At 37.7% G+C, this 27958-nt stretch overlaps 2 protein-coding genes across 2 annotated transcripts in view; one reads left to right on the plus strand and one right to left on the minus strand.

Annotated features, from left to right (window-relative positions):
* cpped1 (calcineurin-like phosphoesterase domain containing 1) overlaps nucleotides 1–13771 on the minus strand; it is a 46840-nt gene extending 33069 nt beyond the window's left edge. Inside the window, exons 1-2 of the mRNA XM_052611216.1 lie at nucleotides 13566–13771; nucleotides 7854–8072 (exon numbers count right to left, since the gene is read on the minus strand). Coding sequence (XP_052467176.1) covers nucleotides 7854–8072; nucleotides 13566–13629 — 283 coding nt within the window. The 5' untranslated portion in view covers nucleotides 13630–13771. The remainder of the gene's footprint in view (nucleotides 1–7853; nucleotides 8073–13565) is intronic.
* Nucleotides 13772–14945: 1174 nt separating this feature from the next.
* LOC128025167 (protein shisa-9A-like) overlaps nucleotides 14946–27958 on the plus strand; it is a 29991-nt gene continuing 16978 nt past the window's right edge. The window contains exons 1-2 of the mRNA XM_052611220.1: nucleotides 14946–15753; nucleotides 16976–17082. Coding sequence (XP_052467180.1) covers nucleotides 15233–15753; nucleotides 16976–17082 — 628 coding nt within the window. The 5' untranslated portion in view covers nucleotides 14946–15232. The remainder of the gene's footprint in view (nucleotides 15754–16975; nucleotides 17083–27958) is intronic.

Here is a 27958-nt window from a genome sequence, read left to right on the forward strand (position 1 = left end):
TTCTCAACTCTGTCCCTCGAAGTCCACTTTCCTGTTGGAGTTTAGCTCCAACTTTGATCAAACTCAGCAGCCTGTAACTTCCTATCGATCCTGAAGACCTTGATTAGCTTGTTCAGGGGGGTTTGATTAGGGTTGAGAACCCCTGAGATAAAGGCTAAAATAGCCTTAAGCCGGGCATACACTGTGCGATTTCGGCAATGTACCAACTCACACTGTACGAGTAGATCGCATGCGATGTAAAGCCAAAGCTCACGATTATTATGTGCTCACTGTACGGTCCAATCGTCGAGTTACGATTTGACTGCTCACACTATACGTGGGGACTATACGAGCTTCTCTCTGGCATTCCTGTCGTGGTTAAGTTAACGATGACACGTCGAAAAGGCATGTTAATGCCATTACTCCACAAGTTTTCCCTCCATCACTTCAGTCCACACTACAAGCCGTGTCACCATGGTTTCGTTTATGGTTTCGCGCATGCGCAGTGAGGGAAACGTGGAAAATAGGTTCGTAGCCCTGCTTCAATATTGCGATACCTCACAAAAGGCTCGACCCGAAAAAGAGTCGCACGAGTCATTCTTTTCCAAATGGTCCTGTCATGATGGCAATGCAAAGATCTTTTCCACTGACAAAAAGACAATGGTTAATAACTTCCATGCCCACAGAAAAAAAAGCAAACAATAAAAAAGTATATAACTATTTTTTTTGTGTGTGTGTTGCAAAGCTCATACAGGTTTCAAAACAGATAATAGACTAAATAAAAAAGATAATAAATTACTATTTAATAATAAATTACAGAATGTTCATTATGGCTTCAAATAAATCAAAATAAATCAAAATGAAGCATATAGCAAATGAAGCAATAGGCCAATTACTACTCTTACTTTTGTGATACATTGCCATTATCAATGCCCAATACCTGAAACTGAGCCTCACTTTGACTTTCTTTCTGAGTTACGTAACATTCAATTTCAACAGGTCCCCCATTTCTCCCAGCTGTGTCAAATCCCACAGAAATCTATTAAAATCTCTCCCAAAAGAGATCTCTATCTGCTAAACATACAGAGAAGAGAGGGCTCTTCAAGAGCTGATTTCCCCCAGTCAGCCCACTGATGTGCAGCAGCTCCTCAGAGAACTTCACTTTTATCTGCTTTCAACAGCAATTAAAGACCTAACGTGTGTGGAAGGAAACAGAGGGATATGAAAACCACCTCACCTTCTGAGTTGTCCCCTACCAAAGCACACACAAGACTGCAGGCAGCAGGCAAACGTTTTTATAGTCCCCATAAGGAAAGCATCAGGTTAAGTGCTCTCCAAATCTAATCACCACCCTTGATGATCTCTCCTGCTGCCAGTCAGGAGAAGTCCTTGAACCAGAAAGCTCACAAGGATTCTGTGCCTATATCAAGGGGCAGCCCTTCAATTACTGAGTGGATCTTTGCTTGTTCAACATGCTGCCGCTGACTGTTCATTATTGCAAGCAGAACACAGGAGGTAGAATGGCTGAAATAAAATCAGATTAGGTCGCCAATGACGTCTGAAGAGTTAAAACATGTGTTTAATGAAGGCAATATTGACTGACAGGGTTGATCGAAACCATGAGACAGCCAATACAACGGTCATAAGAATTCAAATTCTTCCACTAACCCTCATGTCGTTACAGTAGGACATTTCTTCCATAAAATACAATAAGAGATATTAGGCAGGATCTAATAGTATCTAATAGATCTTATTATATTTAAGTAAATGGTGACCAATGGTAAAGTAGATGACACTAACAAATTATTAATTGAAAAATGTCATTATATTAATGCGATTTAAATGTGTACATATTCAAAGTGTGTCACAAATGTTTACGAGACATATATAATGTACACAATATTACTACTTTTACTGTATTTTTGATTAAATAAAATGTTTCTTTCAAATACATAAAATCTTACCGACCTCTTTCAGAATTAAGAACTGCAGAGACAATTTCCTGAATAACAATTTTAATTTACGAATCTGTTGCTTACACAAAGCTAACACATGGTATAAGAAAACTTGGAATAGGCCTACAGCACAAAAGCTTTTGGACTACTTTTATTTTACATTTAGTCATCTGGTCACCATTCAACTTTACTGTGTGGAGTGGGTCACAATGCTTTTTAATGACAAAGTAAATGGTGACAAAATTTTTATTTTGGGGTGGAACTTCCATTTAAGGATGACAAATTGATACCTGATTATTTGACAAATTCAAGCATTGAGAAATATGTAAGCTCTGTAAGATCCTCAATCAAAAATATACAGCAAGCTTCCAGCAGTTGAAACTACAGAATTCAGTTCTGCTCTGAGTCTATGTGAGTCAAAAGATAGAGTCGATCACAAAGACACAGCAATGCCTGTTTCCCCAGGAAAAGTTCAGGGTGTCCCCCAAGATACAGATACTAAGTGTACTATTGCCTCCTCTGCAGCAGAATTACTGTCTATTGTGTGAGCTGCACCACACAGAACCTGCTCAAGGTGTGATAGTCTGAATGAATCACAGAGGGTATAATTCCCAACCTGCAGGATAAAAAGGACTAAAGCCAAAATAATCATTACAGATCCCCGCCATCCAAACAACAGACTCTTCTCACTGCTGCAGTAAGAAAGCCTTGGGGTCAATACTAAGAGGTTCTGGAGGAGCTCCTTCACCCAAACTATCCATACACTTAATGAGGACTCCTGTACATATGAACTTCATAACACATTTTGCACCCCCTCAGAATTTGCACTTTAGTATATAGTGGAGGAATTTTAACACTTACTTGCTCCCTTCTAATTCATAACTATATTTTTTGTTTGTTTTTAACATGGCGCGGAGTTTTATTCATCACCCAGTCATGTGTATAACTCAAAAAGACACAAACCATAGGTTATGCAATGTTTACACGTGGTTACACAACAGCACCTGCTGTTAACACCAGGGTAGGCAAGAACATCTTTTTGGCAGTGCATCTGCTGAATAAGTAATTATTTTAAGTATAACTTCAGTAATAAATGAATAATAGAATGATTTCTGTGCACATTTTAAGGTACATTAAAGCTTTTACAGTCATGATTGTTACTTAATATCTCATAGTGTGACTTACAACTCTTTACTTTTTTTAGGTTTACTCTTGAGACAAAAACTGGCTTATCATTACATTTATATTACATTTAAATAAAAATTTGTACATGTATCTGATTTGATGTTTAACAATAAACAATTTATAATAGGATAAATAGGAGATTTTAAGGTAAGGGGTAAGGTGCTAATAAAAAAAAATAACATGAAAGCCACCGGTTTAAAAAAAAAAAACTAAATGGGCCCTATCATACACCAGGCACAATGGAACACAAGACGCAGCGCAAGTGTGTTTGCTAGTTTCAGTCCGGCGCCATTCACAATTTCCATCCAGCGCCACGTTGTTTAATTAGCAAATGCATTTGCTGGTGCTGGTCTAAAAAAGAGGTGTGTTCCGACGCATTGCTGGCGCATTACTAATTTAAGGAGCTGAAAATAGACTGCGCCATAGACCAACTCGAACCTGGTCTAAAGTCTAAAGTCAATGACACAATATTTTTTTGTTATTTAAAGAGCGCGTTGGTAGAAAATGCGCCTTTGGGCAGGTCCACAGTGCACAGACTTTGCTTATTACACACAGGGATGCGCATCACACAAATATGCCAAATATAAAAAACAAAAGGTTTACGGTGTCAAATAATATTATTGTGTAGCCTACATAAATATAAAAATGTAATATTGGATAGTGATTGTGTGTATTAGAATTAGGCTACCTATTTGCAATTCAGTCTATTTCTACTACTTATGATGATGAATGAAATTCTAATTCATCCCAAGCCTTCTTCACTTCGGGAAGCTTTGGTGGATGCCTGCTTGCAGATCGGTTTCTTCGCTTGAGAAGCATTCAGCTTTTCCGCCAACAAATTCCGCCATGTAAATAGCACCCACCATGGTGCGAGCGCATCTCGCTCTTAAAGGGAATGGGAGATGACACTCTGATTTGTTTATTGAACGTTATGCCCATTACTTATTAAAAGAATAGTAGGGACAACCCATTCCAAAAATGTGCCCCGACCTTTTTTCCTTTGTTAAATTAGCAAAAGTAGATTTGGACACGCCCTGAGTGCACCTGCGCCGTGTGCTTTACACTTTGCATTTGGATCATTAAAATAGGGCCCTATATCTTACTTATATCTTACAGTATGACTTGTTTCTCACAAATTGCAATTTTAGTCTTGTAACTGCATCTTAAAAATGTGTATTTATTTCCTTGTTTATCTCACAACAACTTCACCTTATTTTATTTTATTTTCTATTTCTCCATTCTGTCAACCGAGTTTCGGTTCCTTGCCGCTGTCGCCTCTGGCTTGCTTAGTTGGCAGTCACTTCATCTACAGCGATATTGTTGACTTCATTGCAAATAAATCCACAGACACTATTTAAACTGAACAGAGATGACATCACTGAATTCAATGATGAACTACCTTTAACTATCATTTTGCATTATTGATATTGTTTTCCTAATGAATGCTGTTCAGTTGCTTTGACGCAATTTTTTTTTGTTTAAAGCGCTATATAAATAAAGGTGACTTGACTTGACTCTTAGGTGGACTTTAACAAAACCATTTCTTTTGAATCAAAAGCTTTGTCAAAACACGTTTTGTAGCCTTGTCTAGATATCACAAACCATCACCCAAGACTGCCACATCAGAGTCACACTCCTGTTTTTCTTTTATTTGTCTGCTGTTTTTATTTTTCTGTAGGTGTGTTGTTAGATTTCTCAGATTTTTATTCTGATTGAAGATCAAAGATGAGCAAAGGCAAATAAAATGCTGAGTTAACTGTTCTCTTTTGCTGACTTCTGCTATTAAAGCCCTAATGCTTAATGAAGAAGTGGTGAGGAGGAGGTGGTGTAAGTCTGGTGAAGCCTGTGCGGTGCAGAGACAGGAAACACGCTGCATGACGGACATGGCGTGTAATGCATATGGCATCCATTGCCTGCTCTTCTAGCCTGACACTAATGGGTGCTGACACCAGGCCATTTAAAGGTCTCCAAACCTCATAAAGTTCCATGGCTGTGCCTTTACAGGCAGCTTATCATAACCTGACCTATAAATTACATCCAGCAGGGAAGCCACAAACCTGGGCTCATATTAAATCAAGCAAATAAGACACTTCAGAGTTCCCTCGGATCCTAAAACAGGGTAATCTGATAAATCAGCCATTGAAAAAACAGTTACTGTCAACATTTGGGTGATTTAAATTCATGCGGCGAGAAACAGTTATGACAGCTTTAAATGTACTTTCACTTTGATACTGGCACTCAAGTGCAAGACATTCAAGTGCAAGAAATATTGACTCAGAGGCCCAAAGCATGAAACCTAATTTACAAACACTCTCGTCACCTTCACAGGTGACTTCCAGTCAGCACATTCATGTGTGCAGGATAACTACCGCCCAGCCTTCAGAGGTAAGTTTTTATTTCCATGTGTGCTGTGCAGTTTGAGCGGAGGCAGTTAGATAGGTGCCGAGACTGTAGATGGCCCTCAGCTCCACAAGCTCCATTTTAACGGACTTGAAAAAAAGACTCTTGCCTCTTGCCCTAAAGTGAGCTTTTTGTCTAATAAATTCAATCCTTTTTGTTCTACAAATAATCCTGTTTCTTATTTATATTCTGCATCTAATCTTTTATATTGGTCTAACTATTCAAAATTTTTAGTATAGTCAACAGCAATACCAGTTCAATTGCATGATTTCTTATTTCAAATAACTAATATGCAACTCAACACACTTATTTTGTTGCAAAGAAGCATTATATTAATAATAAAAACATATAAAAAGTAATATAGAATTTTGTATTTGAAATGTTAAACTATTTAATACTATTTAATTTTATATTTAAACTATTTAATATTATTTAAATACAGTAAATAAAATGTATTGTAGAATCTAAGCATTTCGCAAGTAAACATTTCTTCATGTTTATTATTAGATATTTTTGTTATTTTAGTTTTGTTATAAAAAATATGAGCAAATTACAGGGCAATAAGACAAAGAAATAAAGGGTTTGGTCTCTATCTGGCAGCAGTACTACGCAGGTACGAAATACTATAGAAATTGAATAATCAAATGTAAAAAATTAAACAGTGCATAGTCTTCACAGTATGAATGAAACATATTGATCTTTATTACAACTAACAAAGATTGTGTCAAGAGCAGTGAATTATTGTTTTGTTTTCTTTTGTAGTTTGATTCAAACTAACACCAGGTATATTATAGTGATATCACTTTAAGACTCTTCGATAATGAAAGCGATATGGTGTAGCTTGTCAATGAACTACGGTTCTGTCTTTTAAATGCCGCTCCATCTGAAAGCAGGTGATGGAGATTTACCGCTAATCATGGAACAGACTTTACTGATGAGATGCGTGTGATCATCACATGTGATATATCACCCAGCCCTACTGTGTAGCAATATACACAATATAGCAAAATCTCTACTGATTCACACTTAATATTGTTGCCACACTACATATAGTCTTTTGCTAAAGTTTGGGCACCCCTAATAATTATCATAATTCCATTGTATAATCTGCTGGAATTTTGCCACATAGCTCCACAGCATGATGGACCCTCCACCAAATTTTACAGAAGAGAGCAGGTTCTTCTCCTGGAATATGGTGTTCTTTTTACACCATGCAATCAAAGCATCTCTGGTTGTGACCATATAACTCTATCTGCGTTATCTTTCCACAACAAATGATTTGGTTTGTCCAGATGAGCCTTTGCTTAACTCAAATGGCTTGCTGGCAGTATGCAGAATTAAGCATCACCCTTTCAATGGGCTGTTACTTGTGCAAAGTGCACTGGACTTTGGATAGATGTACAATGACAATATTAACAACAACATGTTCTTGGAGCTCTTTGGTGGTGGTCTGTGGTTTGTCTGTGACCATTATTACCACTCTGTGACTTTCAGATATTTTTCTCAGCCTACCACATCTTTCCTTCACAAGGATTGTTTCAGTGGCCTTCAATATTCTAACTATATTTCTGACTGTGGGGACAGAAAACTTAAACCTTTGTGATAATTTCTGTCTCCTTCTCCTAATTAAAATGGACGAATTAGCCTATTAGGTCATTAGAGAGTTATTTTATGGTTCCCATGCTGTTACTATCAAGTAGAGAAGCAAAGCTAGCAATCAGCTACAGTACCTTTAACATCCATTTTCATGATTGGCTGGACTTGTGTTTGCAGTGGTATGGTTCACGGAGTCAATCAAATCAGTTTTTTTGTGTTGCAATTAATCAACATTAAGTGACTACAAGTATTCAAATCTACACAAATGTGCCCAAAACTATTGCACAGCTTATTTTGTCACATTCAGCTTTATTTCATAGAACTCAATACTGCTACACTAAGAGAGTTCACGTGTAACTGGCCAAATCTAAAAAAATAAATAAAAACAAATAATATATATATATATATATATATATATATATATATATATATATATATATATATATATATATATATATATATATATATATATTATTTTTTATATATTATTTATATATATATATATATAGGTTCTTCAGATTATTCAAATATTATTCAAACTAAGAATAGTTCTTCTTTTACTTATTTTATAAACTATTCACAGAAAGGTTCTTTGGAGTACTCAGAATGTTCCTTCTACTAAATTGCCCCGTTTAGAACCCTTTAAAGTATATTTCTTACTATAGAGGTCTAAACTTTCTGGAGAAAGCAATACTTTAGCATTCCATCAGCACCATTTCGGTGGAACGGGTGGCTTACCTGGCATAGCATGGACCAGGTCTCCACACAGGACCAAGAAGCGAGGTCTGGGCTGTAGTTTGTTGATTGCCTGAACTGCCTGTTTTGTGAGCTGAACCTCCTCAGTCCACTCATCCCCTCCTGAATCACAGTCTCCTATCCTCCAGGCCTTCATCAGGCCAAGCTGGGGGTCCGCAGCCTGGATGAAGTAAAAGGGCCCACTCCACTCCTTCTGTTCATCTGGAAAGAACAGAAGAAAAATAACCAAAAGATGACAAACTATCTACTTTAAATATCAAAAAAAATTTGTAGATAATGCATACAATGTTTTGCACAATTGAAAATTACATAAGATGCTAACAATCAAACTGTTAAAAGTATTTATAATTTTTTTTATCTCAAGTGAGAGAGTCAGTTAAGGGCACAGCTCCAACACCTGGAACGTGTGGAAACTTTCGTCTAGCTTGTCGTATAGAAACTTCAGCTGTAAATAACACCTTCACAGCAGTTCTTGTGCTGTAAGGAAACAAAAACGGCAGGAAAAAAAAAAGTTGATTTTCACACCTCTGGGTTTACAGCACAGATGCAGCTCAGAAACAGTTTTTACCCGTGATTCTTTGAGAAACTTCCAGCATTAAAACTTGGTCAAAATATAAATGAAGAAGATACCCCCGCTGGGAACATCATACAAGTCTTGTCTTTGCCTTCCACTAAACTCACTTACACTGAGTGTGTGAAAAGGTTTTTGACAGAGCAGCAAGCCTTAAAAGCTAAAAGACAAATAGAGAACTCCTTTCTGTTCCTGATCCTGACAGTGCAGCCTAGAAGGAAAAATAATTTTAAGATTCCGTTTTATCCTTAGCTACACATTGTGAACTCATGTGAACAACTGTCAATAAGCTCTAAGATTTATGTCTCACAAATTAATTATAAATTGCATGATTCACTAAAAAGACCCAGCTCATAAAAGTCATTCGCTGTGGAGTTAGACTACACAGATTGTGCCGTTTGTTGCAGTTTTGATTCACTGCGTTTCGATTTACAGTCCAAAAAAGAGCTCAATAAGAGCAATTTGTTGTGGAATCAGACTACACTGGTTGCACAGTATGTTTTAGATTTGATATTGGAAAAAAATTCACATTGCGATATTTGGTGTTTTGTTGTTTGATCAAAATTCATGACACAAATCAAGCAACAGGATCATTCAACTGCTGTGAACCAATATACTATTACACATCCGTTTTCTTTCTCAATTGTTTAGCTTCACCTAAGCCATATGTGTATACAAGGAAAGGATACTTGCAGGGAAATGCATTTTGACACCATTTTACACGCGAAAATGAATGGATTTCTGTGTTCATGTGCATCTGTATAGCTCTGTACGTATGTTCATAATTGAGCTCTATTTTGCGCCTTCTCACGCTCGACTGGTTTCTTGAATGTTTAAACGAACAGGACCTAAAACACATGAAAATAATGAACCTCCATCGTATGATGGTTAAACTTTGCAATTAATCCAAGAATCATCTGAGTTTCGAACCCTGGTACCTGGTCCATATGGATAAACGATAGCTATACTATACATGCGCACATCGAGATTTCGATGTTGAAACTATATATCGTGCAGCCATAGGTTGTGGTGTATGCTCACTGTTCATCACTCTAGATAGCGTTGTTGAAGCACCATTAAATAAGTAATGCAGGAAACTGTCAGTGTATTTCAGCATGGTATTGTGGAAGAATTGTAAAAGGAATTCTGAATAAGAATCAGTTCTTGGAAACTATTGTGTAATTTATAAAAAAATAAAAAAGAATTATTCCCAAATGAGCTGCATTTTAATTAGTTGTACAGCCCATGAAGTTTCAACATCAGTCCCCATGGAGCAACCATGTTATCCCAATCGTTTTGTCATTCTAACAAGATGAAGGGTTTGCTATGCTTCGAGCATCTCTTTGGGAAAGCACAAAACCTGCTTAAAATAAAATAAATAAAATAAAAACACATGATATCTGACCAATTCTAAAGGCATTTAAAATGTACCATCTGCTGCCTGGAATCTTGTTTGTTGCCTAACGCTTTCATGTACAGTCCCCAGAGACTGGAAACTATTTTCAGGCAACTTTAAACAACATGAATTGAGAGGAGCAGACAAAGCTCCGATGACAGCCAATGAGCACAAGCCTCTTTTAGCAAAGATAAATCAGAGGGGTATCTCAGATGATTCCCGGAGCTTTCAAATACTGCTAACCTAATCATAAGTCAAGATAAAAGCCTCCTGTGATAAAGCATTAAAATATCAACTCAACTCACAGCATCCACTAACAGCCACTGCTGTAGTGTAGGTTTTTCTCACACAAAAAAAGGGGAACACTGCCAGCACAAAGCAAAGAATAAGCAAGAAATTAGTCTGAGATAAAGATTTCAGACTGGATTTACATAAACAGCCAAGCAGAGGAACCACATAGGGACAAAACTCTTCAAAACACATACACACTGAAAAAACACCAAATCAAAGGTTATAGTCCACACAAATTTAAAATTATAAATATATTTTCTAAATGCATTATTATTGATGACATTTTGAACAATTTATCTATTAATGTTTATTTATTTTTTATTTTGGTCTCATAATTTTTCATCAAAAATGTTATGACGATCCTTTTCACTATGATTTATATCCGGTCACATGTTTGGGATCAGTAAGACTTGTAATGTTTTTTAAAGAAGTCTCTTATGTTAACCTGTTAAATGTCACCCCGTCCCGTATTCGGGACAGCTACGTTGACTATACTATATTACAATCAAATTTAATCTAATCTTGACAAACTATATATCGTTGGAAAGGTCTAAGACTCCCAAATATATATTATACCAATATTTTTTGTTAAAAATTATGTAGGAAAAGTAATAGATCAATTTATGACAAGAGTGCACCCTCAGAAATCTACATTACAAAAGGAGCTTTGACCTTTGTTTAAAAAAAAGACTTCCTCGTTGCCTTTTTCTCTATCACTTTTTAGAAATCATCAGAAGCTATATATCACTTGAAAACATAAAATCTCAAAATTCATCCTTCAAAACCCATTTTAAAATCAGACATTGCATTACCATGTAAATGGCACATCAAAATCATGTTACAAAATGTTTTCAGTCATGAAATATAAAAATTTAGGTTTGTATCATGCACATTCAAGTCTATCTTCAAAAACGTGAGTGACAGTTATCAGGTTAATCAAGGCTCCATTCATTTTATCACAAACACAGAAAAGAAAAAACAGTAATCTTGCAAAATTTTATTACAATATAAAATAATGGTTTCTATTTTGACATCCTATAAAATATAATTTATTTCTGTGATGCAAAACTGAATTTCCATCAGCCATTACTCTAGTATAATCTGTCACACTCCTAGACTGTTTGTTGTGTTTTCTTTCCCCATGTTCTGTGTTTCTGTCTCCTGTTCATTATGTCATTTGGTTCAGGTGTGTCTAGTTAATTATTTTAATTTGCCAGCTTACTTAAGTTGTGTTCTGTTCACTATATCCTGTCTGGTATTGTTGATGTTACTCTTTGTGTTAGACCCCTTTTTTGTGGATTACCATTAAACGTGTTTGTTGTCAGGGTTAGTTATGGATATTGCTGACCTATTCATTGGTAAGTCGTGGCCTATTAGAAAAGTCGTGGCCTAATGGTTGGAGAGTCGGACTCGCAATCGAAGGGTTGAGAGTTCGAGTCTCGGGCCGGAAGGAATTGTGGGTGGGGGGAGTGAATGTACCGTTCTCCACCTTCAATACCATGACTTGGGTGCCCTTGAGCAAGGCACCGAACCCCCAACTGCTCCCCGGGCGCCGCAGCATAAATGGCTGCCCACTGCTCCGGGTGTGTGTTCACAGAGTGTGTGCACTTTGGATGGGTTAAATGCAGAGTACGAATTCTGAGTATGGGTCACCATACTTGGCTGAATGTCATGTCACTTTCTTTTCTTTTCACTTTCAACACCCTAGCCCATCAAGGCCTTCCCCTTTTGGACAATGCTGTTGAGTTCAGCAAGCTCACCATTTTAACAGCTTTCAACGATGCGACACTAAACCCACTGTTCAGGATGGAGGCTAATCACCATTGACCTCTCCGACATCACTGGACTGTGCTGGAGGGAGGCAATCCTCTGGTATCTGGAGAGCGTCTACCCCTGATCCAGAGCCCATCCCACCATCACCCTGGTTGTGTGGAGCAAAAGCCTGGCAGCACACAGTTCCTGAGCCCCCTGAACTCCCGCTCAGCCTCCCTCTCCCACCAGCTCTGTACTAGTCTTCATCGCCTCTGGAGTCTCTAGACAGCCCTTCTGCTTGCCCTCAGCCCACTGTATGTGCGGTAGGATCGCCGTGGGTCTGCCAGTCTCCATCAGTGTTGTGGTTGGAGGATCCATTGTCTCCAGCTTCTTAGTCCCAGCGGCTCCACCATGGATCCTAGCTCCCTCATCCCCACTGTGGCCCGTCAGTCAACCAGCTCTGCCTGGCTCCATTGTCCTTGTGGCTCCACCTTGGTCCTCTGTCGTACCTGCTCCGCCTTGGCCCTCTGGCTCTTGGTCTCCACCACCTGCTCCGCCGTCATCGGTCAGCGTTGTGGAGCCATCAGCCCTTTCCCCACCATGGCTCCCCTCTCTGTCATTTCCACCGTGGGCTGTCATCATGGATGTGGCCTTGGTCCCACCTGGATCCTCCAGTTCCTTCCTGTCTTCTCTATGGCTCCTTCCATCTGATCCTGGGACTGTTTGTCATCCTCCTCTGGTGTCTGTCCTCCGGCCAAACCTCTGCCTTTGTCTCCCTAACAGCAGTAGCTTGACACACATGATCCTTAAGAAATCATTCTAATATGTTGATTTTATTAGAATTATCAATGTTTACTACAGTTGTGCTGCCAAATATTTTCTTGGGAAATGGTGTGTGTGTGGGGTTTTTTTTTTTTTTTTTTTTTTTTCAGGATTTGTTAAATAAAAAGAACAGCATTTATTTAAATCAAATATTTTTGAAAAAGTTTCCAATAGAAAAAAATTTATTTTAAAATAGAAAAACATTATTTTACATATTTCACAATAAATGCAGCAATGATGAGCATAAGAAACTCCTTTAAAAAAAAAAAAGTTTTTAAACACTTTTGACAGTTTTTGGTAGTGTACATCACAATATTAATTGGGAATTTAGTAAGCTTTTGTTCTGATACAGGTCATGGAAAGTAGGGAAAAACAATGCTAAATTCTTAACCGTTTAATTGCACCTTACAGGATTATAACTGATATATTAAAATTAAATCTGGGTCTTAAAGCAAACCCGATTTTGAGTGGCTGATTTAGCACATTTTAACCTGTTTGCCCTCATGTGTTAGGTTAACTTTATTTGGTGTACGTCATGTGACATGTCAGGGTTTCTATTTAAACTGCACTGCAACTATCTACAGCTCAATGCACAGTGTTTTTCTTTCCAATCCTGACAAAGCTAACAGTAGCCTAATTTGTTTTTGAAGTCGATAGTACCCTAGTATGCGTTTTTCTGAGACTTGTTGGAATTCTTTAACGGTAACTTACACCGGTCAACATCTAACGAGTTTACAGAGGACTGTAAGCTTCGATTTCAAGCAGCGTTCCAAATTACATAAAACGACCTTGGACCAAAACATACTGTCATAGTTCAAAGCATAAATAACAATCGACATTAGCTAGCATTAGCTAACCGTACCTTCTGTCAGCCCCTTAAAACTCCGATCCTTCGCTCTCAGAAAGACACTTTCGTCTCCTGCCATTGCTACCTGGTATAAAATAATAAACCGTTCAACCTATATTTCGTACGTCTCGCTATCGTGTTTGGGCGTTCGTTGCTAAATCTGACGAAGTCATCGGTTACTTTTACTAACAGTAGTGTGTTTGTGAATCGACGCGTTTGGTGATCTATTAGCAATGTCTGGGAATGTTCGCAGTGACTCTAAACAACAGACTGACTACAAAAGAATGAAAAGTTTGATCTCGAATGCTTACTATGGATATATTTAACGATACGACAATTACACTATTTGCAAAATGCACAGTAGCCTATTATTTGATACTTTTATATTAACAGACATTAACAGGTCAGGATGAAACGACTAAACTAAATAAATAATAAATAAATAAAAATAATACATACAAATCTGAAATATGTTTATTTTTAAACTTCTGTTGTATTGTTTTGCAATAGGCCTAACTAGGTGGAATTGTAAATCTTTACATCAGCGTTTCCTACGAATAGATATTCGACGATATATTCGACTGTTTTGGTTTCAGTTAGATTCTTATAAATCAATGTAGCCTATAGTTTTATAAATATATGTGATATCAGTGTCTAATAATACATCTATATTATTTAATGAATATATGTTTTTATTAATTATCCTTTTGCTTATTGCAACACAATGTAGCCTAGCTATCTATATAGAAAAACACTGTAAATCAGTCAGTTGTAGTTTACATCAGGCTAGCTTAACATTTAATCAAATGTGGTATGCATATGTGGAGGTCGTTGCTGTCATCATGATGTTCCAATCCTGAATGACTCTCATAGCTCTCTTATCAGTTAAAGCGATGGGAATCAACAAACAAACAAATAAATAAACCATATCTTCAAAGTCTGTAAATACAGGATTGGAATGGTAGGTAGGCTACTGATCTCACTGCTTCCAATTCTGCCAGCATACAGATTAAAATGTTATGATGTAAAGGAAGGGTTATAAAATAAAGCCCCACGTTTAAAACCTTATACTTGTTTTTTTTTTTGTTTTTTTTTTTTTTATAGAATACTTAGACGAACAAAACATATTTTCACTGATATCCAAACAGCATCCTCTTTTCTGTTCATTTCACGAGCAGAAAATTATAGTATCATGAACACTTAAATTAGATGATTTTGATTAAATATATTCGTTTGCATGTTGCACATAGTAACATAACTTAGAAGGCAACTTTCCACGTGATTCTTTACTACAGAACACTTTTCTTTCTTGTCCAATCCCTCCCACGTCTCCTCCTTCCCTTTACGCGCTGTCTCTCCCACTCTCAGCGCGCGCTCCACTGTTCTGTCTCAGCTCTCCTGTCATCATCACAAACGAAGACAGCCTTCAGGGTAGTTGGCGCAGTGGTTTAGAGCGCTAAAAAAAAGTATTTGAGAATCAACAGAACAATTGGGATTGAGATCGACAGCTGTCTGAGTGGACTTTCTAAACATCTGCAGTCTTAATTGACCTTTTTTTTAAAATGCAAACCTCCACGAATGGCTTTGTTCACTTGGGTGGATTTATTTCCTTCTGTCACTGGTAGTACCAAGTCGTTTCTCTGTCTTAGTTTGTACTCCAAAAGAAGCCTCCAGGAGACTACATGATGAAATGGACAGTCTTGCTGTTAGAATACTTCTTGGTCAAAGTTGTTGTGCTGTTGTGCAGCGCGGTCGGGGAGGCGCAGCAGCAGCAGCTCGAGGGCTTTATAATGCTCTCAGGATCCAATGGGTCCCGGGATGAGGAGAGCGTTTCTGAACCTCCACATACTGAGGAAAAATGTCGGGGTTACTATGATGTCATGGGACAGTGGGACCCGCCGTTCGTTTGCCGAACTGGCAATTATTTATATTGCTGCGGCACTTGTGGCTTCAGATTTTGCTGCGCTTATAAAAACTCTCGTTTGGATCAAAGCACCTGCAAAAATTACGATACACCAGTGTGGTTAACAGGACAGCCACCATATAAGAAAACAATTGACCCTAGACACGATCCAACCAAGGATAAAACAAACTTGATTGTATATATAATATGTGGAGTAGTGGCGATAATGGCACTGGTTGGGATATTTACCAAACTTGGACTAGAAAAGGCTCACAGACCTCACCGAGAGAGCATGTCTCGGTAAGTAGCTATGTTGAATTTTGCCAAAATGCTTCTGATAAGAATAGTGTGCTTTGCTATTTGTTTTTTCTTTTTTCTTGTTATTAATAAGTGTGCTTGCTATTTGGATGTCTTTGATGTTCCATCTTGTGCCATGAGATCTGCGATTTTATTAATCACTGTCAAGTTAAAAGAAGTTAAACTTTTTAAAACGCATCTGAAGATGGCATTCCATTGTGCATCTCTTTGTTTTTGAAGGCAGCAATGATCCAGTGTGTGTGAACGCTTGGGTGTTTCACTCATGGTTCATAAAAAAGAGAGAGAACCCAGGTGTTTAGAAATGCGTTTTGTTTTGAAGATTTTATTTTTTAACTTAATTTTGAAACTGAAAACCAAGGGAGAGAAAGAGTGAAGGCGCTGAAAAAACAGCACAGCAACAGTGAAAGATATATGCGTACATATGTGTGTCCATAGTCCAGTAATTAAAAACAGTTTAAAAACAGCAAAAATGGTCTGAATGGCATCTTAGGCTGAATTTTTTTAAACCATCCAATAATGGGTATATAATTATTTTTTTATTTTTTTTAAATCCAGGCAAAGAATTTTCACACTAACCCCATCTTCTGCGGCTTTTGAGCCAAAAGTGTTGGTTTTTAAAGCTCTTTCTGCATTTACTGTTGTGCCTATTCTGCCCAAGCATATTCATGCATAATTAGAGCAAAAACAGTCCCTTGGATCTTCAATAGGCTTTCTATATTCATGGATTTGTGTTATGCAAGCTCTCTTTTAAAAGGCTTTCTTGAATCACAGATCTCAAGAGATCCACATGAAAACACGGTTAACTTGCACATGTAAACCAGAAAAACTGTACTAACCATTTTAGATATTACATTATATTGCATAACTTCCGTTTGTCAGTGTTTTACCCTTTAGTTACTCAGCTTGAATTGTGGAGGTGGAAATCTCTTGTTCCTACTGATTCTGTGGGTCAAAACCTCTGATGAGAGCCGCACAGCCCACAGTGTGAAGGTTGCTGAAAGAGCGGCTCACAGAAAAACCTGTTCTTTTTGAATCAGCACTCTGGACAGCGGCAACTATAACACTGAATGAATAGATGTCAGTCTACTGACATTATATCACTGTACGCCGTTCAGCTGTGCTTTGACATCTAAATACAGGCCGGTTACACAATGAAAGGCAATTTCATGGAATTCTAATCTAATGCATGCTTGTTCTTCAACAGAGCTGTTGCAAGCGTCATGCAAGGCGCCCGTCAGGGTCAGCATGAGGAGGCCATCGGAATGCACACGCAGCATTATGACACTGTGCAGGCGAGAGCAAACAACATGCGTGAGTTGATTGTAGCCTACATCCTCTCTTTTCCCACGAACACAGCAGAAACTATTCACAACATATATGCTCTTATGAAAATACCCTAAAACAGTCTAAAAGCATGCTTTCTTTTGGCTCGAGTGCTTATCATACCAAATCCTCTACTCAATACAATGCACTTGTGTACCGAATTACACATTTAGTTATAAATGATACATATAACATATTAAGTATTCAAAGTTTTGCTTGTGGTGCAAAACTTTGCTGGTTCTGCACCCCTTTTTGATTTTCTTTTTCTATGCTTAGCATATAACAGATATGTGTAAGAGAAAGGAGATGCTGAGAGCACAATGCTGTTGTGAAAAAAGCCTATTTATGGTCACTGCCGTGGGCTGCTGCTGCGGTTGTGTGTAAGGTATTGTTCAAAACTGCTCGAAATGAATGGCTCACAAATGTTCAAACTCTCATTTGTTGCAATTCTGATTACATCACCCTCTCCATGGTTATCAACTCCCTAAATATATCTGTGTTGAAATAACGCAAAATACAGTGAGAATATCAAAGCCCCCCTCAGAGGGATCCATTTTGGTTGACACTGACGCTGTGAGTCAGTAGCTGGAGAAATTTTGCTTTCATCTAATTGCAAAGATAATGTCACTCTTTCTTCACTGCCATGCATCTTGTAGATATCTCCATTAGACTTAAGATTATGCTACATTTCTTTACCATGAATAAAGAATAAGAGCAATAATATGAAGACATATCTCAGGAAAATGGTTCTAAAAGTGCTGGATTTGTGATGTTTTTTTGCCTTTAACAGTAGTACAGCCCTTTTTGGTGCTCTTTTTTATAGTTTCAAATAGAATCATGCCTTGAAAGTGATATAAAGAACCTCAGTGCTGCTGTGAAAGAGCCTTTTCATATGAGTCTGGAGGGGTTTTGCTTTATTTTTTATTTATCCACCTGCTCTACACCTGCACTGTAACCTCTTAAATGGTTTTAAATAAGAAAAGATGCATTAAAAATGAGAGAATTAGATAAAACAAGAAATATTTTTAGCAGTATGTGGATGATATTTCTAAAGTTTTATATCACATGCAGACAACTGTTACATACGGAACGTCGCACCAACCATTAACAAGCTTGATTTAGAAATGTAACTATGAAATCAGTATAATGTCAGTTCTGTTCTCTATTACATAAAAAGACATTCAAAGAGTCATTTCGGCTCACCTTTTATTCACAGATCATGATCATTATTCTTGCAGTACTGGCTTTTAATCCATAAACCAGAGTGTAATTATGTGGACTGCTTTGAACCTCTGAACCCAATGATTTAATATACAGTCCTCTGAGTTACTCTGAATGAGATAATGATTTGAACCAAAATCAAGAGAACAGACACCGGCCCTAAGAGCAAGATTTAAAAGAATAAAGCCTAAGACTATAGATAAAATGTCTTGTCATTTGAACGGCAACAGAACGGTTAACAGAAATGATCGAATCTGCTTTATGTGACACAATAGAACTTCAAACACTTTTTTTCTTTCAACAATGATATAACAGAATGACAGTGCATGTGCTGTAAGTTAACTGCTGTTATTATTTCAATATGTAAAGCTAGTTATATTACATGACTGCCCCCCCTCCCCCAATCACTCTTACATGTGTTACTGAGAATGTTTTAAAGATTTAAGGGCATACAAGATGAAAATATATAATATATTCCTTACTTATATTCTTGTCATATTCAGATTTGCCCATGCTCTGGACTCTCTGGGAAATTATTTTTTCACGTAAACCAATCAAGCCATAACTGTGTTCTGCATTATTATCCCTTCATATTCCAGATGCTCACCCAACGTGTGCTGAATGATCCCATCAAAGAGGTCTGTCTAGTCACTGAAAGTACAAAATTACTAGACCTATTTTCCCGCAGTGATCCAAGATTGTGGAAGAAACAATACTGTGTTGCATTACCATTCCAGCTTGACATTACAAGAGTACTGGTGGCTTCAAGAAAAAATAGAATGAAAAAGAAGTATCAAATACAGAATGGTAAATTATTTTGGTCATGGCATGAAATAATCAAAACATAAACCCAGTGTGATTTCAATCGTGGTACAGTACAGGATGTTAAATTCGGCATGTCAGTGACCTGAATTAAAGAACAAAAGCATTTCCTCCCACAGTGCACTGAGCAGCTGAACCTTGCAGATGAAGTGGAGCTTTTTCCAATGCCACAGCCAAAACTAATTACCTTAATGGGGGTTCCCAAAAGAAACAGCAGAAATCTATTATGCTATATTTATTTTAAGCCTTACGCAAACACCTGAAACTAGATCTGTTTACAAATTTGCAGGTGCAGAAGACACATCTGCATGTTCTGTATGGACTTGGTAAAGATCAGAGAGCATAGACCATCTCACTTTAACTTAATACAACAAATAAAAAGTGGAGAGAACAGAATGGTTTCTGCTCACCTATTGCATTCTTCATCCATGTGATTATTCTTGCCGTTGGCACTACTAGCAATAAGTCCATTTACAGCAAATTGTCCTAGGTCATTGCTAGTACAAGCATGTCTTTGTAATAGGATTCTCTCATTGCAAAAAAAAAGAAGAAAAAAAGATTATTTGATGTCTAGAAGCATGCAAGCAGTTAAGCCATCAAATAGATCTCAAACTTTTAACTTCACTCCTACTTTATTTTATTAAAAGCCAAAGGCTTATATCTAAAAATGATACTGAAATATTTTTTAAATGACAGGGTGATTCATAATGAAATAATATGTCCACTCTTTGAAATGCTATTATTAAATATTGTTGTGTGAGAATGTCACTAATGCCCTTTAAAAAAGCTGCCACACATATCCTAGGGCTAGTTGCATAAACTTAGTCTCTATGTTAAGACTGTGTCTTAAGTACAAGTTTGACCAGCTAGCAGTGAGCAAAGGAGTAATCAACAAAAGTAATCAGTCTATTTTTGGATTCAACTTTGACAAATCTATGATTTAATAACTGAATAAAAAAATAAATATATATAATTATGGTCAGTCTTAAATAAAAAAAATGGATTAAACTAAATTGTTAGACTAGTCTAAACCTTTTATTCAAGTCTTAACAAAGCTAAAACTTTCATTTGACAAGTTCACGTTATTCTTGGCACCACCAGAAGTGTTAACAGAGCCAGCATAACTCTCCAAGATCATATCAAACTCTTTGTGTAATATTCATTTAAAACACATGAAGAGTCTACTCTCTCTTTTCTCCTAGATCTTTAAACAAATCCCAGTAGCTCTTTCTGCAGGTTACAACATTATGCCACTAAGTGGCGACATGCATTTGTCTTTATAAGCCAGTCAGTGAATAATTTATTCAGCTGATTCATTCTAAAATGCTGATTCATTTGAAAATGGAACACCCCCTACTTTGTTGCTCAGAGACAGTGTTTTTAGTTTAATTTATATGCTGTTGTATTTTTTTTATTCATATTTTTAATTAGCTTTTATTTTACAATTATTTATTTTTTTATGAATATTTAGCTTGAATTAATTTACAGTTTTATGTAGTTTTACTTAAATTTTTGTTTTGTCTGAGTGATATTTTTTAAATTAACAATTTCAAAGAAAGATTTGTCACTTGATATTTAATTGTTTGTAAATGCAAATTAAATTAGTTGATGATGATGATGAATTGCTATGCATGCATGTGTTCATGTTTTTTTTTTCAGTAGTTTTTTTTATTTTGCAGTGTTTCTAATGGTAATACAATAAATGAATTGGTAACATAATTAACTATTTAATTTACAATTACATTGTAAGCCATTTCCCCTCATCTTTCTAATCTTTTTCTGGATTGATGCAAGCGTTGACTATTTGTAAGAACAGAGCATGTGCAAAATAACCCCCCCCCCCACACAGTTCATGCTCCTTGAGGCAAGCAGCATATTTCTGTTGGCTCAGCTACCGTAGCCACCATTGCTGCCATGCTACAATGGCAGAAACCCCCCCATTGGGATTGTATTCAGGTCAGCATCGTCTCCCCATGCTCTGAGAACCCCACCAAGGAGAATTGGCTCTCATTTCACACCTAGAAGACAGGCTGGCAGTTTATTTCTTCCAGCACATTGGGGGAAGAGGGATATGTGGCCATCTGATGTGCGTCACTGAAACGAGGCTCGTACAGGTCTGCTACTTGATGCCAATGCTTATTTTACTTCACATGCAGAACCATGGTGCCCATTTTCACAAGGAAATACCACCTTTGATACTCCAATCCTAGTTATCAAAATAATTTTTTGCATGATAACATTTTTTTTTTTTTGTGAGAGAAAAAAGAAAGGGAAAATTCATTCTACAGAATGACGACTCTCTTGATGTATGTGATGTATGTAGCACAGCTTACACAGAAATAAGTTCTGGTGGACAGTGCAACGCATGCGTGACTGGAACCAACCTGACCAACTTGAAATCTTTTGCCCTCGTGTGAAATTCCTGATAGCATGGATTTCTGCAGAGTTTAGCTCCAACCAGCTCCAAATCACACCTGCTTGGAAGTTTCTAGTAATCCTGAAGACCTTGATTAGCTGGATCAGGTGTGTTTGATTATTGTTGGAGCAAAACTGTGTAGAGCTGTGGCCCTCCAGGAACTGAGTTTGAGACCAATGGTCTAAATGGAAAGTATTGCTCAAAATACTACAATGGAAATGGAAACTAAAGAATTTCAAGTCACATGAGCCAATATTTTATTCACAATAGAACATAGATAACAAATGTTTAAACTGAAAAATGTGACAATTTTATGCACAAAATGAGCTCTTTAAAATTTGATGCCTGCTACAGTTCTCAAAATAGTTGGATTGGGGCTATGTTTACCATGGTATATCTCCTATTCTTTTCAAAACAGTTTGAAAATGTGCTTTGAGGTTATGAGTTTCTGTAGTGATGATGTTGGAATTTGGTCCCAATCTTGCCTGATATAGGTTTCAAGCTTTTCCCAACACTTTACAGTTTGAAACAGTCCATTATAAATGAAACTTGGCCCACAGGACATGACGGTGCTTCTGGATGTTCACATATGGCTTCCTTTTTCACGATAGAGCTTTATGGTGCTTTCACACTTGGTTCGCTTGCATGGGTCCAACAAAGGTCTTCGGCCTTGTCCCTTATGCACAGAGATTTCTCCAGTTTCTCTGAATCTTTTGATGATGTTATGCAGACAATCTGATGTTGAGGAACATTATTTTTTACACACTCTTTCACAGATTGGAGAGCCTCTGCCCATCTTGACTACCGAGAGACTCTGCCTCTCTAAGACATGCTTTTTATAGCTAATCATGTTACAGACCTGATTTCAGTTAACTTAATTGGTTGCTAGATGTTCTAACAGCTGAATCTTTTCAACATTTCTTGCTTTTGCTGAGTGTTTCTCAAAACCATCATTCAAACAAACATTCGCAAACTTACATGGTAGGAACTACAGCTTTTGACCTGTGGTTAGAAGCATAGTTTCTTTATTAGTAAAACATATGGACTTAAATAAATTATGCTTTTGGGCACAATAAGCAAGCTAACAGTACAATCTATATATTCCATTCTATTTAAATATATATACATTTTATTCAATACATTTTAGAGCATGCCATTTTTGAAGAGTGCGCAGGTGCATAAATGCACAGGAATGCACACATACTTATCAGTTACTTAGTGGCTTATGAACTGCTCAAGAATTTGATTTGCTGATCCTGAAGGCTTTTGTGCAGGGCAGATTTAAAGAAGTGAAGACGGATGGACTGGAAGGAAAGCTGTCTGAATGCTATTGGTCTACTCGCTGATCAAGCAAAGCAGGGAAGCTGGAGGAAACACTTTTGGTTTTTCACTTTATTGCACCATAGCCATTGCCGAGATGTCCATCTGCCTAGAAACAAAATCACTCTTGTTTCAAACTGATAGCTGCCACTGTCCTAGACAGATAACACACACATGGAAGATTCTGAAATGATACCAAAGAGAATTGAATTCAATCAAAAACCCACATGGGTTGACAGCAGAATGAGCACCATTGGAAGGGGATTTCCCCTGTTAGCGCCTACTGAGTGGCATCAATCCCACAGTGCCTTTGTCACCTATACATGCCATTCGTGTATACATTGATTTGAATAATTCCTTGTGGATCTCCTTTGCCTACATGACGGATTAGATCTGTTGGCATGTTGGACACGCTCATGCTAGCACAAAAACACACAACCCCCAATGCTTAGATCCACACACCACTGCCCGAAAAAATATGCATAATTTATTTAATGTAGCACGTAGCAGCATGGGGAAATGACAGATTAATGTATTTTCTGCAGAACACTTAGCAACTCCAGACTGTTTATCATTAGACATGACAGAAACGGGAATCATTTCTATCCTCTGTCTGTTCAACTTCAGCATTAAGTGGACAGCCAGCTTTCATTATCACGGTAACATTAATGATACATTAATCATTGTTCATTAACGAATAATCAGCTCCCCAAGAGGGCAAAAGGAGATCCAAATGCAGTTTTCACAGGCGATATTAACTTATAATAAATTGAATGTGCTTGTTTAATGCAGTGAACATGGATGAGTGGCACTCCATCAAACGCCACAGTGAAAATGAGTATGTATTCATCATTGAATTCTCCCTCAATAAATGTAATTCCAGACAGCAGGGGCAGGACCCAGGTTGGAATTTATAATGAGCATCCGAGACATGCTTGCAATGTTATTCCGATTTTATAGTGATGGCAAATTTCCCCGAAGGCAATGACTGGCATTAATTGTAAAACAGGTGTTAAGGTGAATGGATCTGATGCTTGTCAGTTTGAAACAGTGCTGTTAATAAGTTCCTGTGGGTATATGTGTGTGAGAGAGACAGGAGGCCCACAGCTGTCTCAGGAGCATAATAAGTTAAACAAAGTTCATTATAGCCGCATCATTATGCATTCAATCAGTCTAACTCAGTGGCTCTCAACCAGTTTAGCTTCAGGACTTTAAAATTGCGCACTGAAAGTATTCAAATTGTACAAAAGTAAATAAAATAAAAATCCCTTAAAATCAAATATACACAACTGTTCAAATGTTTTGGTGCACTAAGTTTATATATATATATATATATATATATATATTTATAATTATATATAATTTAATCATATTTAAATTATATTTAAAACATAATTATATTTAAAACATTATAATAAATTTGATTATAATGATTGATTAAATTGATAAAAAGTGACTGTAAATCACGATGCATCATGTAACAATTATTAACTATTATCATGATATTCTTTTGAACATTTTATTAAGAATGCTGAAAAAACTTACCACTGTTTCTAAACAAAATTTAAGCAGCTCAACCGTTTTTCAAAAATAAGAAATATTTATTGAGCAGGAAATCAGCACATTAGAATGATTTCTGAAGGATCATGTGAGTCTGAAGTCTGGAGTAATGGCTGCTGAAAATTTTGCTTCACAGGAATAAATTACATTTAATAATATTTCACAATATTACTGTTTTTACAGTATTTTTATCAAATAAATGCATTTTGGTGAGCATAACATCTTACAAAAACGTTTTTTTAAATATCTTACCTATCCCAAACTTTTGAACAGTAGTGTAAACTAGGAAAACTAACAATTATGCAGAAACAGCAGTGATTTATCTGTGAACCCTTGGGGTTTGATCTTGTTTTTCCATGTTAGGCAACCTGTTGGCATATGTCTCATTTGGCTGCTTTTGCCAGTTGACAAATTAGTTTAAGTCAAAATACTGTGTCGAGTTTGACTGGATGCTTGCAGTTTTTGAAATTAACAACAACAGATATGTGAAGCATTTTGCTTTCCTTCATAAAAGCCTATTTATTTTGCTGTTCTACATATGTAAATCAATTTAGCATTTCTTTTAGAACAGAGCTGTGATCAGGGTCGAGTCTCTCTCCATTATTGGTTTGGATATCCCCTAAGTTGTTGTGCTTGTTTCCTGTCCTACTTCTTTTTAAAAATGCCAAAAGGGAATAAAGAATATCAAAAGAAAATGAATGAGAGCATGAGAAAATAACATGCTGTGTCCAGTTTTTTGGCTAAGGCTCACAAAAACCACTGGTATAACTTATCAGCAAATGAAGTTAATAAAGCTACATGTTGTTCATGTACACAACATACCATGGAATATCCACATATAATTTTCTTCAATATAAACAAATAACAATAATTTTGTAAAGCTGTTTCTGACAGCACAAATGTTTCACTGTAATCCTGCTGTGGTATATGATAATCCGCTTCTCATCTCTTGAACTTTCATGTCCTCATGTTCTCCACTGGCAAGAGAGCTTCAGACTTTGCTCAAAGGCTTATTGAGGTTCCATATGAGATTACCTTTTACAAGGATTTTTCACCCTTGGAAGAACAGCATGCCTTGGCATTAGTTTTTTTGCTTTTTTTTCATTTAATGGCACGAGATCCATTGCCTTGCAGCACTGTTTCTCCAATACTGCTGCTGTCACCCCTTCTGGAATGATCCTTCAATTGGAAAATAATGGCAGATAAATAGAGAACAAGAGAGGAGGTCTGGAAGAGGCACTTCGGATTTGGTGAATATGTAATCTCAACAATATATTTTTCATAAATAAAATGCTCCATCCATGTGTGGACTGCACAGCCGGCAACCTCCCAATTGCGGACATACTTCCACTTGGAAGGAGTTAACATTTAGCTATGCAGATTGAACAAGCTCCTGAGGCAGATCGAGTGATCAGTTTATTATTTATCTCAAATGTCTTGCAGGGCATTTATACATGCTATCCAGTGAGTAAAAATGTGTAAATACGCTCAAGGTTTTCAAACTTTATGATGCAACAGACTCATTAAATGATGATCACCTGTATATTTTATATTCATATCTTGAACAAAGCATTTCTAAGGATGTTAATTTTTAAAAGGTAGATGTCTGCAAACGGGAACAACATAGAAGGCAAGACAGTGGGAGGCTAAACATTCAATCACCAGCAACATCAGTGTGTGTGTGTGTGCAACTTTTAAAGTCCTTCTAATGTGAAACAGCTGTAAACTGATGATGAGATCTGATGAACAACAGGAACAAAGGATTATTGGACATGGAGTCTGGGATGAGTGGTAAAGTGTGCAGGATGTGGTGTGCTCTAGCTAGAGATTGTGACAGAGCACCCCCACTCCCCCCAAAAAGGGGTTGCTTCCAGACACTCCTTAACAAACCATAGTCCAGGAGGGAGGTGGAGCAGAGGCAGAACAGGGGGAGAGATGGAGGGCCAGGTTCATGAGGAACTGAGGAAATGGGTGACTGAGGCAGAGCCACCGAGGCAGGAAGCCAAGGAGGGGCCTGTGGAGCAGAGAGCCAAGGTGGAACTCGGAGCAAAGGCAAAGCAGGGAGCCAGAGCAGAGACTGCGGATTAGGAGACCACCAGAACGGAGCTAGAGAATATCACAACAGAGCAAATGAAGCAGAAGACCACCCGAGCATATAAATGAGGATACCAGGACTGAGACTGAGACCTCAGAGGAACTGAAACATAGGAAACAACCAGTCTACTTATGGCCCCAAAGACCAAGGTAGAAGACATAGAGTTTATCAGTAGTCTCCTTGGCCATGACAGACAGTATTACAAGTAAATTGATGCCCTCCTTGGCAGTTACTAGACAGAAAAAAGTCATAAACATAGATGCATTGACTGAAGTGGTACAGACAAACAGTTCAAAATCAGACACATATGGGAGAACTGGACAGGCAGACAGTCCATAATTTTATTCATTAGGGAAAAAAGGAAGTGCAGACAATTCATAATTAGTCTCATCCACTCAAACTGGCAAGACAGACCGTTCAAAATCATATACTACAGCAGAATTTAGAGAGAAAGATTTACAAACAGCACCTTTGGCCATAACAGGGTGAGCAGAGTGTTCAGGGGCAGCCCCTTTGACCAGGAAAGGACAAGCAAAGAGTTCAAAGACGACCTCCTTGGTCATGACAGAACAGACTGAGAGTTCATAGACAGCCTCCATAGCCGTGACAGGACAGGCAGAGAGCTGATAAGTGGATACCACTAACACCTCTGTAGGTTCTGGAGCAGATGCCGCCACCTCTGCAGACTCTACAGCAGTAGCAATAGGAACTACAACAAACACGGAGAATTCAGAGACGGCACTCACATCCAAAACAGAGGCTTCAGATAACAGGAAGAGTTTGATACTAGCCTCCGTGGTAGAAACAGTGGTGACTGGGAGCTCGGTAAAGGGTCCTGCTGTTATCAGAGGAGGTTCTGCAATGGAAGTTGCCACCTTGGGGGGAACAGGAGCGGACTCTGGGACAGATTCAAGGACTGGAGTTAACTCTGGGGCAGACTCTGGGACTAAAGTCATCTTTGTACTGTGCTCAGGAGCTAAACGCCTCACTAGACTAAGGTCAAGGGCTGGAGCGAACACAAATTTGGGGAGTAGAGTGGGCGCCACCACCTCAGGAGGTTCTGCAGTGTAGGCTGCCACCTGTGGGGAAACCACAGTGGTATGTGCAGCCCAAACACTGAGAATGGCTGTAGCCATTACTGGAAGGACATAGAGTACATTGTCTATTTCCAAAACTAATGGTGCTGTGCCTGGGAAAATGGGGTGAATAGCGGCCGGCAGGCTGGAGAGTGTAAAAACTGTGTGGCTCGAGAACGAAGAGTCTGTATGGCTCATGAGCGTAGAGATCTTTGGAATACCAGCAACTTGCACCAACACAAACTGAGGGTCCTCCATGCTGGATGCCAGCCTCGAATATCTTGAGATTTACTTTGTTTCTTCAAATGCAACATTCATGATGCTCTGGAACACTGGAGTAGCATCCGTGATGGC

Source organism: Carassius gibelio, chromosome A12 (assembly GCF_023724105.1).
Source record: "Carassius gibelio isolate Cgi1373 ecotype wild population from Czech Republic chromosome A12, carGib1.2-hapl.c, whole genome shotgun sequence".
NCBI classification, from domain to species: Eukaryota; Metazoa; Chordata; class Actinopteri; order Cypriniformes; family Cyprinidae; genus Carassius; species Carassius gibelio.